Source organism: Calonectris borealis, chromosome 2, assembly GCF_964195595.1.
Source record: "Calonectris borealis chromosome 2, bCalBor7.hap1.2, whole genome shotgun sequence".
In the NCBI taxonomy this organism is placed as follows: Eukaryota; Metazoa; Chordata; class Aves; order Procellariiformes; family Procellariidae; genus Calonectris; species Calonectris borealis.
In genome coordinates, this window is record NC_134313.1 from 43555408 (window position 1) to 43569316 (window position 13909).

At 38.9% G+C, this 13909-nt stretch overlaps 1 protein-coding gene across 1 annotated transcript; it reads left to right on the forward strand.

Moving 5' to 3' along the window:
- The first annotated feature begins 457 nt into the window (after window positions 1–457).
- Window positions 458–10377, forward strand: SDR16C5 (short chain dehydrogenase/reductase family 16C member 5). Its single transcript, XM_075140654.1, has 6 exons — window positions 458–799; window positions 4676–4807; window positions 6295–6394; window positions 8080–8224; window positions 9206–9328; window positions 9833–10377. Exons 1-6 carry the CDS (start codon window positions 470–472, stop codon window positions 9924–9926), a joined length of 924 nt encoding a protein of 307 aa, XP_074996755.1. The 5' UTR covers window positions 458–469; the 3' UTR covers window positions 9927–10377.
- Window positions 10378–13909: the final 3532 nt, after the last annotated feature.

Sequence of the window (13909 nt, forward strand, 5' to 3'; positions counted from 1 at the left end):
GGCCTGCTTTCTGAAACAGCAGATCATATTTTCTGCTAAGGAGGACGCCTTCCTTTCTAAGGTTGATATCACGCCAGTGTTTTCAGTACTTTTTTGTTCAGTTAATATCACCTTGCTAGGAAAACAAAGTGCTCTATGGCCATTGCCACAACATACATGTATAAAATGTACGTTACTAAACATTTTTAAAAACCTAGATGGAAGCTGAGAAGTCTGGAACAAAACAGCAGGTGTGTAGGATCTAGCAGAAGATATTTGCTTTAATCCTACCAGTAAGAAGCTAGCAGCTTTCACAAAACAAATCTTTAGTAATGTATTTTTTACCTGCACAAAAGAACAATGTGAAAGAAATAGCTGCTTGAAAGTCAATCTCTTTTTTTAGTCAAGATCTCAGTGTTTTGAAGGGTCAGTAACATATTGTATTTCTGGGTTTGTATAATAGAAGAGCGGTGTTTGTGCCTGAAAAATCATGTTCAACTTCAGAAGCATCCTGAAGATACTACAGTTCCTGAAATTATTGATTTTTTTATTTTTTGAGAATTTCATCTTATTCATATTTCCTCCATGCAAAAAAACTTTTGCTGGGGAAATAGTGCTTATTACTGGCTCTGCAAATGGGATTGGAAGGCAGATCGCCTTAAATTTTGCTCCTTTGGGCGCAACCTTGGTTCTTTGGGACATTGATGATGAAGGCAACAAAGAAACAAGCAGATTAGCCCAAAAAAATGGAGCTACACGAGTGTTTGCCTACCACTGTGACTGCAGCAATAGGGAGGAGGTCTATGAACAGGCAGACAAGGTAAGAGACAGCTTCTTGCTTCTGATTTGGCTTCTTGCTTCTGATTTTTTGCTTCTTTTTAATAGTATATGCTATTGAATTTTTTTTTTTTTTTTTGAAACTGTACTATTCACTAAAGGGAAGTAATCATGTAGAGCAATGATTTTCTCTTTTTGACAAGTAGCTTCTAGATGGAACTTAAACTATGTTCACGATAAAGTAACTAGGTTTAATCTGTTCTGTCAAGATTTATCCATTTCCAGTCTTCGTTGTGAGATGGTAACTTCTTTTAGATTAAGAGTATGGTAAAACATACAGCAGAGGTTAGCTCCATGTATTAGCTTGTTTAGGCTTTAAAATTTCTGTAAGATATCAAGAAACAAAAAAAAAAAATTAAAACCAGTGGAAATTGTAAGAGGGGGTGTCCTTTTCTTTGTCCATTTGTTTAGAAAACTGTAGTTCTGTAAGGGTGATGTGAGGTGTAATGGTTTCAGAAATATCATCAGGACATGGCTGGTCTCCAGTCAAATTGATGGTTCAGCTTCAGTTTATTTTTTGGTCAATCCAGCTGGAAAGTAAGGAAGAGAAGGACTCCATTTTAAGTGAGACTCTTCTGCTGTGCTGACCTACGCTTTGTAAACTATTTTTTTTTTTCTATTATCAGAGTCCAGAAATTGGACATTAAAGTAACATTATTAATTTTCACTTGTCCTTTAACTACATACCGCCTGAAAATGTTTCCCAGTATAACCTCACTTATAATCCAGTTATCCACTCTGCTGTTTCATCCAAGGATAAATTCTTCTTTTGTTAAATTCTCAGTATATGTACTTATATACATGAGTCTCAAGTCACATCTTTGACATTCTGTGTCTGAAGGCATACATCAGAGAAATTAGCTAAAATATTTCATGACACGTGAACATTGATAGATTGTTTTGGAATAGCCTTGAAATGTAACATTAATTTTCTACGAGCTGTCAGGGGGGCTCTTTGTTTTGTGGTTGTTGCTTTTAATTTTAACCGAAACAGATTAATTCTTTCTGAACACGGCTATGAAAGTTTGAAATAAGTATTTTTCCTCAAGAAATGTTCCCAATGAAAAGTACTTCTAGAGGGTGAGTTGGATTTAGTATCTGTAAGTGGCTGGAACTGCAATTCTCATGCTTGCAGTCAACAAGGTATTATTTTACTCATACTTGCTAGCAGCGTTTGGGGCACAGCCAACTAACAGTGCACAGAAAAAAATTCCATTTGGGGCCATTGGTTGTAGGTGTTAAGATGTTAAGTTGTATCATAGCATTACTTGGACAGTGCAGGCAAGGATATAGTGTATTATAGTAGTATGTCTGCAGAGATGAGCAAGTCATTGAGTGTTCTGTACTGACCTAACACACAATGTTCAAGGAGGACGATCTTGGCCAATTACTTGTGCAGTACAGATGATGTGATCCTCACTGTGTAAGACATTGATTATGACTCCTGCAATTTTGGAGTAAGAATCCCAGTAATTTCGACAATCTTAATATCTGTTATCACTTCCCAGCAAGATGAAAAATTATTCTGAGCAACTTGTGGTCAGTGGTTCAAATATAACACTTGATCTTTGTTTGCAATGATACTATAAATCAAACAGTAATTCTTCTGGAGTCCTCTTTGTGCAAGAAAAAAACTCACTTTAGAGTTTACCAAGATCAAATGTCTTTAAAAAATAACATTTTAAATTGGCATTAAATCTCTATTCCCATAAATGCTATCTGCTTCTTGCAAAGACATGCACCGAAATGATTAGTTTAAGCTTTTGTAAGTAATTCCTCTGTTGGACTCTCCTGTTGATGCTGAATGTTTTGAAATGATTTGTTTGTTCTTAGTTTAGCAGAGTCTCAAACTGTTTGTTTTGTGCACTTAAGTAATTCTCAATCTCCAAACACATCAACCAAATCAGCCACAAGGCTCCAGCCTGCCAAATTTGCTGTGCCCATATCAGCAAAGAGTATTCTGAAGTGCACAGACTGACCTACAAGCAGAAACTCAAAGAGCTGTTTCAGATTCAAGAATTGGTGTTAAGGTGTTAAATGATTCTTAACTCTACCAACAACTTTGTAGGTGTTTGCATGAATTGAACAGTCATGTAGGAGCCCGAAATTTTTTTAGAGCAAGAGATTTTTAGCCAGAGGCCTCCTCTACTCTTGGAAATACCTGCAACTTTTTGATTGGTAATATGAAAAGTCTTGAGCTTGGACACAGAAGATAAAGCAATAGCAGAAAACTTAAATTAATTGCTTTGATTTGGGATATTCACTGCAGAAAGACCTAGGTATTTTCCCACAGTGGAAGGCTTTCTTTCTAGGAAGCAAATCAGATCATCGAAGTCCATAAAGAAGAGGTTTTAGAATAAACTGGTGAAGTGACACTGATCAGGCAGTGTCCACCTGGGAATTCTGAAGGAAATCAGATACAGATCTGATGAGCTAGAATTGGGGGGGGGGGGGATGTTTTGCTATAACAAATGTCCAAGGAACAAAGAGTAGCAAATGTGCCAGTTTTAAAGAGCACTTGAGAGGACACAAAGAAACTACAAACCTGTCTTACAGAAATTTAGTAGAAACGATAATAAAGAGAAGAATTAATAGACATCTAAAGAAACACATAATGAAGAATAATCAGCTTGACTTTTTGTCAGGCTTCCCACATTTTTTGGGGTAGTGATTAAGCAGGTCAAATGAAGCTGGATTAAATAAAATGCTACCATTGGGGAAGCTCTGTTGCCATGTGAAGAAAAAGGGGATCGTCATATGGACTAACACAGTAGCTAAAAGGTACGAGTGGGGAGAAAGTACAGACATATCCCACAAAGGAAGAGTTGGGTAATCCCGCCATACTCGGCAGTGTATGAATTTGCATTCATTTGTGCAGAAGGACAGGTGCTAGTATCTGAACCTGCTTGTCTACGACAAGGAGAAAGCCTGACACAGCTGGAGGAGTATCAAACAAGTCTTCACTGAATGCTAAGGTTCCATGAAAGAGCCAAAGCAAGGCCAAATGTTGTGGCACCTACTTCCAAATTGCCAGACAGCAGCATATCTGGGATTTTTATGATTTTGTAGTTGTTCTGTAATTTTTGGGACACCAGATAACCGTTTGCCTCTAGCACAGAAATCTCTGCAGTGAGCCTGATTCTTAACACTATAAGTAAATCTTGGCCAGCTGCTTTGATATAAATCCAAATCATGGAATAAAATCTTTTTATAACAAACCCAAATGGAGTTAACAGTGATTTTGACCTGCTCTCCAAGTGATGTTATCTATCTATTTCATGGTACATGCTTCTGTGCTCAGAGGATTGCTATCCCCCAGGGATCTGCGCTGAATTCTTTCCTATTCAGTAGAAATGATCTGGAACAGGCTTGGCTGAGGAATACAGATTCTCACAATACCAGAAATAGGGGACAAGAAATGTTTAGGTTGCAATTAAAGCATGCTCACAGTGCACACTAAAGCTTTGTAACTGATTACCTTAGGTTCCTGTGGTATTCTGGAGTTCAGGAAGCAATTAGACAAATTCTTGGGGAAAAAAAAATCATCAGGATATATTAAATACAAAGGTATAGATACCTGATCCGTCTCAGGAAGATCCTAAGCTGCAGAGTGTGAAAAGTTGAGGAGTACACTGGAGGAGACCTTAGAGTCCTGGTCCTTTTTTTACTGCTTTCCACCATGAGACAAAGACTATGGGGCTAGATGGACCTTTGATCTGATGCAGTACAACAGTTCTTATGTACTTACATTTCCAGTAGAGATATAAATAATTGCAAATATCACTAACCATTTTCATAAATGAAGTACAAGAGGCAAGGATACGTTCTAAAGCTTTCTGTTTATCCTTTTTTTATTCAGGTTATAAAAGAAGTTGGGGATGTTACTATTCTAATCAATAATGCTGGCATACTGCTTGGGAAAAAGTTTTGTGACATTTCAGATGCAGATTTTGAAAAGACCTTAAGAGTCAACTTCCTCTCTCAAGTCTGGGTAATGTATTTTTTTCTCTCCTGGGTGACCGAAAGGTACAGGCAAGTATTTTAGTGTGAGAATCACCACGGTGGCACCTACCTGGGGAACCCAATTTGGAATAGGGATGGGAAGGGCCTTGAATGGGGTAAGGTACATTTTTTTAATCATCCTATAATTGGAGACACACCAAATTGACAGTTTCCCCACTACGTCTCAGTAATGTTAACACAAACCTGCCTGGGCACTCTGGTGAATCAAGTGTTTGTGCAATCATATTGTGAAACAGGCTCTATCTGTAACAGCTGTGGCTGAAGTTAGTGCTGACATGATGGCCTGTGACTTTCCTGCTCCTGAGGTTTGCTGGCATCAGAAGGATTTGTCTAACAGACTTGTAGCATTCTGGGAGGCACAACCATGGTTTAGTGGTAGACTTGGCAGTGTTAGGTTTACCGGTGGACTTCATGATCTTAAAGGTCTTTTCCAACCCACATAATTCTATGATTCCATGCTGCACGTGTTGGTGTCAGTCTTCAGGTTGTGCTTTCATTCCTAGTCACCACGGGCTTAACGTAGGTAGAAAACTGATCTGGATAGTATGTATTATCTTTGCTTTGTTTTCATACCCCTGAAGGAATTTGCTGTTATTTGGGGTCTCAGTTAACCTTTAGGTTTTGTTGGGATGGAGTGTTACTCTTGCCCCCACTTGCATTTGTTGTTTATGTGCCTGAGTGAGCAGCCCGCATCAGGGCAAAATGTAGCATTGCAACTCCCTCGCTAAATGGCATTTCTCAACGGAAAATCATTGCAGGTAGAAGTCCTCTAATCATTTCCCCGCCCACAGTGCGTCATTCTTCCAAATACTTGAGGCAAAGGGTCTGAAAGAGATGTTCCTCCTGACAGGTCTGAAGAGACATAGGGCAGGAGGACGGTGACCGTGGGCCCTCAACCAAAAAAACACGTACTAGGCACACGCATATGGAGTCGAATAGACATTGCAGCACATCTCAGCTATTGAAAAAAAATTGTTACTGCTCTTGTCTTTTTTCTTATGTCCCCCTTCATAAAACACTAGCATCCTCCTTGTATATTTAGTATCACCCACAGTGGCGGTCTGGGGTGCCGGAGTTGTCAGGCAGTTCGGTTTGTAACAAATAGGGCCCATAGACAGCTGAGCTCCCCTTGATGTCTTGACTTCTAGCTCCCTCTTGTGTACCAAATCTTTGGTAATAGTCAGAGGACTCAAACCGTGAGGGATCAGGAGGCAGAGAAAATACAGACTTTGCTGCTTTTAATAACATGGTTTTAACGCTGACGGATCTTCAGAGAGAGGGCAGTCATTCAAGGAAGGGCTGTCTCTCATTTACTAATTCTTAGAGAGATAGAAGGTCGGTTGGGCTTCTTGTATGTTGAAGCCCCAGAAAGCAAATCAGGTTGTAAAGCCTAATTTGGAATGCAACATTTTTGGCATGTCTAGTTATAGAGGGTTTTTTTTATATGTCTCTTAGATTTGCAAGGCCTTTCTTCCAGCCATGATGACCTGTAACCGTGGACACCTGGTTAGCACAGCCAGTGCAGCAGGGTTGCTGGGAGTCTACAGAATGTCAGGTTAGTATCATCAAGTGCCATTAAAAAATTAGATCTACATGCTAATAACTTTTCTTGGAGATCTCATAAATGCTTGGCTTAAGCAGTTTCTACTGACATACTGAACACTCAGGAAGAGCCTGCAGATACGAAAGGTGGGGGTGTATTGAAGAGGATGATGGTGGCATGTTGCCTGAGTGGCACAGGGAGCTCACTGCAGATTTTACTGTCCGACTGCAGCTTGTCTGATCTCCACAGAAGAAGGACAAATCAGCTCGTACGTGTGTGGTGGAAGGGAGCCTGCATGCAGGTTGTCTAACACTTTCTCATGTCAGGTTTTCTGCAGACGAATGTTCAGAATCCTGAGACATACATGGGTTATACCTGAACTATACATTTAGTTGGAAAATGGTTTTCAGTTCCAGAAGGCATTTTGGCAGAATTTTCATTAAAATTAATTTGAATGAACTGTGTTTAAGCTATTTTAACAGCTCCATATTCTCAGCTGTTTCCCTCAGGAGAGCTGTCTGCTACAGTCCTGACTATTTCATCAGCCTGGGTCTGCTACCCAGTCTCTGCTCAAGCCTCTCTGACATCCTGATCATATCTCTTAGGTCGCCCTATGAGAATGTGAAGTTCAGTGTAATAAGTATTTCTTGTTTCTTCTGCTGATTGATGGTGTTACTGTAGTGTTTATTTGGCACCTGTGATCGTTGGGTCAGATGCGGCATTGATAATAGGTCACATCCAGCTTTCATCATGTAACTGTAAGGCTTATGAAAGTGGACCTGCCCGCCCATGCACTATAACTTTTTACACCTTAGCGATGCATTTTCAGGTTGTATGGTTCCATCATCCACTATGGGTGAATCCGTGAAGAACAACAAACTGTCTCTGATGCCAGTTTTTGAAGTTAGTCTTTTAGCAAAATTGTATTTTGTTGTATCTAACAACTATTTTCACACACTTTTGAAAAAGCCTTAGGAAACCACATGTAAATTCCTATATTAAAATAAGGTTCTTACAGTTGCGAAATTGTAGAATAATTTAGGTTGGAAGGAATCTCTGGAGGTCATTTGGTCCATACCCCCAAATAAAAGCAAGCACAACTTAGATCAGGTTGCACAGGGCCTTGTGAGGGCAAATTTTTATTATCTCCAAGGATGGAGTTCCATACGTTCATCAAACAATAAAAATCAGACAAGATTCAGTCTTCCCAGGCAAACAAAATGGTATTGCAGTTGCAGGGTAAATCAGAAGAAGTAATAGGTTGAAGCAGCATTTATGAGTAGGATATTTAGATTTTACCACTAGAAATAGTTCTTACTGAAATGTAAGCTGTGATATGGAAGGGTGAAGACATCCTGAACCGAAAGAATGCCTGGCTTGTATGAGAGTATCTGGAAATGTACATAAAATGTTGAATAAGCTCATCTTCCTCTGCCTCTCTGCAGTGCACTGAAAAAATGTCCTCTGGAAAGGAGGACCTTAGACAACTGCATCTATCATGGGAAGAGCCATTAACCCTCAGAGTTAGCATCACCAATGTGCACAGCATCCTTAAAATACTAATTACAAGACTGCTAATTACATAACTAAGTAATATCAGGGCTTAAATAGTATTACAAAACATTAAATTCTGTATATAACACTTACTGTAGTGCTTTTGACGTATTTTGGATGTTTCTTCTTTCTTCACGTTTCAGATTATTCTGGAAGTAAGTATGCAATCTTTGGAATGATGGAAGCCTTAGATTCGGAGCTGTATCATGCAGGAAAACAAGGCATTAAAACAACAATCATTTGCCCTTATTTTATTAATACTGAATTAGCTAAAGGTTTTCAAACCCAGTAAGTAAAACTTGGATCGTGTATTATTTCATATGTAAAAAATAATCACTACTCACTAGATAGGCCATATTCAGTCTCTAGCTATTATAAGGTTGATTTGCTTTTCAATTCAGTATTTTTACCCTATTGGCACAGACAACAATGTCTCTTGATATAAGAAATCCAAGCTTTGCATACAATTAATAACTGACATGCAACAGGGACTGCATAATAACCTCGGAGTTAAGGAACGGTTAGGGATGCACAGCAATATTTAAGGCAACTTTATTTGTCAGTAGAATGGGCACTGTTGAGGTTCTCTGCTCCACGTGCTTTTGGCACAGTGATTACAGTTTTGGCTGTCAGGATGCCGGTGACCTATCGTTATTAACTGGATTAGCAGGTCCTGTACTTATCTGGGTGAGAATAGCTGTGATGGTAGTATCTGCTGGGTTGCTGTATCGTAGTGATGGTAGAGGCTGCAGGCACCGGATTAGCCATTGCAGTAGTGCAATACCAGTGGTTTGGTTTTTCAGTGCTCTGTTCCTGCTTCCACTATTCGTCATCCTGTAGTAGCATATATTATGCAGAGCATAGTCTTCCTCCTGGCTGGAAACAGGACTGGTCCTGGTCAATTTAGCTGTCACCTCAAAATCTGCAGTAGAAATGGAGGAGGTGTGTGGAAGGCAGAACTATTATGCGTAGAACAGCATATAGTATGGCTTAGCTCGGAAGTTTTCAATGCCACAATCACTGTGGGCATTGACTTCATTAGGGTCGGAGCAGGGCTTGCACAAAAGTCATTAAAATTCACATCACCAAAGTGTTTTCGATTTATTTTGATGATAGCAGGAACAAAGAGGATTGGAGGCTCCTTTTCAAGACTACTTGAGGGGAAGGGGGAAAATTCTTACATTAATTACTTAAATTATTTCTGTGTTAGAATACCTCTCAAAAGTTGAGTTTTATAATTTTGTAATGCTTTGTTTCTTGTTTCACCAGAAACCACCTTTTTCTTCCTGTTTATGATGCCAAGTATGTAGCCAGCAAGATTATGGATGCAATTCAAAAGGAAAAGTTTTATCTAATCATGCCTCTGACTTTACGCTTCCTTTCTTTCAAAACGTAAGAATGTGACTCGTCTTCTAGCATCTCCTTCTTTCCTTTGCCATATGCCTGCAAAATCAGCAGGAAGGTTTAGTAAAAACAGTCCTTTAGTTAGTATTCTTGCAGTCAATCCGGTTATATGTACCTGATTATGAAGAAACAGTGGTTTTAATTTTTAATAATCTAGGTGAATAGCAGTCCTCTGGCCACTTCTGTCTCTAATACACGTCTTAAGCTACAGTCAGGTATAGAAATTTCAAAAATTTTCCTGGGATGGTATACTGGGAGTAATGCCTGGACTAGAACTGTCCGCTTCCAGTAACTGCCTCCACCGCCGGCTGGGCTTTCACAGAATGGCTTGGTCTGTCATTCATTTCCCCCATTTATAACACGGGAGAGCCAAATGTGTTGTTGCCAGATGTTAGAATTATTGAGCACATATAACAAATTTATCATTTCTTTATTTATAGAGTACGTTTTTCTAAAAAAAACATAAGGCTAACTCGGTGTTTGTCTCATCAGTCTTATTCCTAGAAAAATGGTACTATTCTTCGAATCTTGCCTTAATATCGCCAACAGCTTCGATAAAGCCTTTGGTCGGAAGAAAAAGGATTGAAACCAAAATATTCTGAAGACCTCGAGTGCCATCTAATTGAAAATTTTCAGTAAAAATTAATTTTGAATCATGTTTATCCTTTGACAGAAAATTTCCTTCTTGTATGATATTTGACATTGGTCAGCATGCAATTTAATTCTTCGTAACTGTCTTTTAATCACTGATTTTTAGCCACAGCCCTCTCTCTCATTTCATGACGGCATGCTGCTTTTATCTGAGCTCTCAATAAAAGTCAGTAACACCAGGCAGGGATGTTTGACTTCATTTCATACTCTGAATTCTCAATTTCTGAGCAAAATCTCAAAGCATGAGAAAAAACGCACTACTGTTCATGCAGAAAGAAAAAAAAAACACAAAGCATTTAATGTATTTCCCTTTCAGGGCCAAAATAGCACTGCAGTTCACACAAAGCCGGCGTGAAGAAGGGCTCTGTGGGATGATGTGCTCTGGCTGCCGAGCCGCGTGGGGAGCCCGTGTCCTGAAGAGGAATGAACTGCAATGAGCGCTGATAAAGTGTGTGCAGTGCTGTGCTGCTTACCGTGCTCCTCGTTAGCCACAGCACACTTTTCTAAGCACAATTCCACGGGAAGTGCGTGCCTCGGTTTTAAGCCATGGCTAGAGGCTGATATCGGATCATTTATCAAAGGCTGTGACTTAGAAAGAGCACTTATAAAACTGTAGCGGCGGCAAATAATCATGTGCCTGTTCAGAAAGGAAGGATGATGAAGCCCCACAATCAGATGGAGCAGACGGGGAAAATTCCTTTATAGAAATTACTTATATGGTAATTAATTGCCTCTATAAATTTTGTAAAATGTTCCTACAACAGAAGAGTCAGAGTTTATAGACACGGGCTCTGTGGTCAGCATCTGCTGTGGGCAGCTGCATGGAACACTCGTGAAGTCCATAGGCATCTGACTCCCTTCTCTGACCCTATAGGCACCTATGTGCCTTTGAAGCACCCTGCTGAGGCCAGATAATCGGGTTAAGGTGTTGTGTCCCAGGTTAGGTCCCTGAAGTCAGATGAATCTGCTCCTGCAAACTGGTCCACACAGTTCTCTTTAGTTTCATTTACCTTAGTAAAATTACTTAGAAAATTGTTGACTTAAGAGTATTGTGAGGAATCGGAGCAAGAATTCTTTGTTTGGCAGTTTTCTGAGTAATTTTTGAAAAATCATTAAAATTTAAAATTACATAGGTATTATGCTAAGTGACCAAGAAACAACTTTCCATGGACTGTATTGCTTTCAGAGACTGACTTTTCAATGAGGTAGCCTGTTTGTTAGTGTGAAACATAACTCTGCTGTAAATCATGGGAAAAGAAATACAGACATGAGGAATACCTCATGTATTCTTGGACAATTATGGGATGGCTCTTGGGCAAAATTTCTTATATTTGGAGAGAAGTCACATCTGGCTCCTTCAACTGTCTCTAAATGAAATTACCTAAATAAAGGTCCTAAAGGAAAAAACTCCCCAATAGCAGAAGTTCAAAAATTAGTGATGCAAAAGCATGTGCTGGTACTTAATTGATAAAAATCAATCCTCACAGAAATTTTCAGAAAATGCTAACATAAACCATTCATAATTTGCTTAATTTAAAAATAAATAAATTGCAGACCAGAATAGGAAATCTACAAAGCATAGTTTATAAAACTCCACTGTAAGGAATTAAAGAGAACCTTGAATGGTCATCTGCTGCCCACATTTGTCACCATATTTCTATTGTACTTAACTAACCCCATACTTACAAGCTCCCTTGCAGCTACAAATGCCTACAAGAGAGCACACTCCAATTAAAAAACTATTTTTTTTAAAACCTAGTGTTTTCAAAGTACACATACATTCAGTAAATTCTTTAAGGTACCTTGTAGATATTACTGGGAAAAATTTAGCTGAGAGAAGGAGAAAGCTATCTGAAGTTTGGCTCTTTGGAAAGCAAGGTTTATTGATTTATATTTTGAAAAACTCTCCAGGTGATCAGTAATTGAAATATGCTTTTCTTCCTACTAATGAGCCAGGAACAAAGTCTAAATTGCTCCCTGGAAATAACGATCCTTTCCTTTTCAACTGCAAACAAATATGTTGAATATTGGGATGCCCTTATTCCGCACGAGTGTTGCAATTTGGCTCTAGATCTATGATTGTTTTTAAGTATGGTTACAGGAGACTAAACAAATTGGCATGACAATATATTTGTGAATGTATTGTGGGCCTGAATACGCTTAAAACATAATTTCATTGCTTGTGCTGTACAGCTTATGAACAGGGCTCACAAGGCAAAAGACTTACATTTTAAAATGCTTTGTAAAATAAGGCTCCCATTTGAAGTTACCTGTGAGTGACATTAAGATTTGGTGAACTAGCCATCATTAAAAATCTGGTATGTCAGGATGAAATATTTGCAGCCAAAGACCATACTATGAGGGCTCTCCTTTCACTACCCTTTTTTTTGTTGTTGTTTCTTTAACTAAAATATGCCAACCTTACCACCATCATTTGCAATTGTAAGTTTACCATCTCTATACACAGGACATGAGAAGATTGAGAATAATGTAAAAGAAACAATGCTTTATTTTCTAAGCCATATTTCACCTACTTTGCATAGCCATCCTGCAGAGCCTTATTCTGTATTGCTGCAGTCTCAGCCAAGGGCACTCTTTGGCTCCATTTCTTCTGGCTAATCTGCTTGTCTCAAGAAGGAATTTGTACAGCTTATGCTTTCTAAGTCTCACAGTGATCTGTTAGATCTTCTTATCAGCCCTAGAAATCAGGAACACGTTCTTTTCTATGAAAATACCAGGAAAATATTTCATTTTTTATTTTTACAAAAAAGAAGTGCGATGGATCCTGTAACACAATTCTAAAACTGTAAGCTAAGACCTTCCTATTTAAGTTCAGAAGAAACAATTGGATGCTGTTCCTGTCTTTTAATATAAAATTATCTTTTGTGCTTTGAAACATAGTGTGCCACTTAAGAAGTATCTCAGAGTTACGGGCAACTCCTGAGAAATGTGTGCTTTCCTTCTTTGAGGCTTTCATCTTATTTGTAATTTCCCCACACAAAAACAATGTTGCAGGGGAAATTCTGTTATTTCTGAAGCTGCAAATGGGACTGGAAGGCAGTTTATCTTCATTTTTTCGCCTTTGGGAACAATCCTGGTTCTCTGTAAAACTGATGAAGAAAAGACAAGCGGATTAGCAGGATTAGCCATGGGCTGAATCTACCTGTGTTGCTGCATCAATAGAGGGATAAACTGTGGTGTCAGATAAAATGGGGTTTCTTGCTCTTTTTTTATACCCATTAGTACAACATACCTTTTCAGAGCATATTTTGCTTATAGAGGAAGTTGTAGAATCAGGTTTCTTATAAAGATCATTAATCATACCCAAACTATAAGCATTTTGAGGAAAAAAACATTTGAATGATTCTGTAATCTCTTGGGTATTTCAGTGTCACTCTGTGACACTCCCTGAGCACCTATGCGAGGGCTCAGGTGGTTTTGGTGGTACACGGCACCCTGTGATTCCTTAACTCCCAGACCATGAAGAAGAGAGCACCTTGTCCCATTAAGTCCACAGGCTGGATGGCTCAGTGCAGCTTAGTTCCTGTCCCACATCAAAGCTCCTTCTGGAGGAAGAGTGTTTTTAAAGCATCTGCAGAAAGCAGAGAACATTGTACTATGTATGATGCAAATGTGCAATACGCTGTACCAAAGACATTATGCAGTAGCCTTCTGGGCTCAGACCCAAAATGTTTGCAGTTCTTTCTGGGTATATAATGCGCTGTCATAGCCAAATCAGAACAACCATCTGAAATACACAGCTCTAGTGAAGACCGCCATTGCATGGATATGGAGATATATTACATACTTTCTCCTCGATTTTTTTAGTTCATCTTTTACATGGGAGAGAAACATTTCCACTCAATCAAATTCATTTTATATTCCCTATAAATCGTCATTGCAGTACCTCATATTTGC

Bases quoted from the DNA above. Each gene is read 5' to 3' on its own strand.
- SDR16C5 (XM_075140654.1), top strand. From the start codon at position 470: ATGTTCAACTTCAGAAGCATCCTGAAGATACTACAGTTCCTGAAATTA. The intron at 800-4,675 runs GTAAGAGACAGC...TTTTTTATTCAG, and splicing joins TCTATGAACAGGCAGACAAG to GTTATAAAAGAAGTTGGGGA. The intron at 8,225-9,205 runs GTAAGTAAAACT...TTGTTTCACCAG, and splicing joins GCTAAAGGTTTTCAAACCCA to AAACCACCTTTTTCTTCCTG.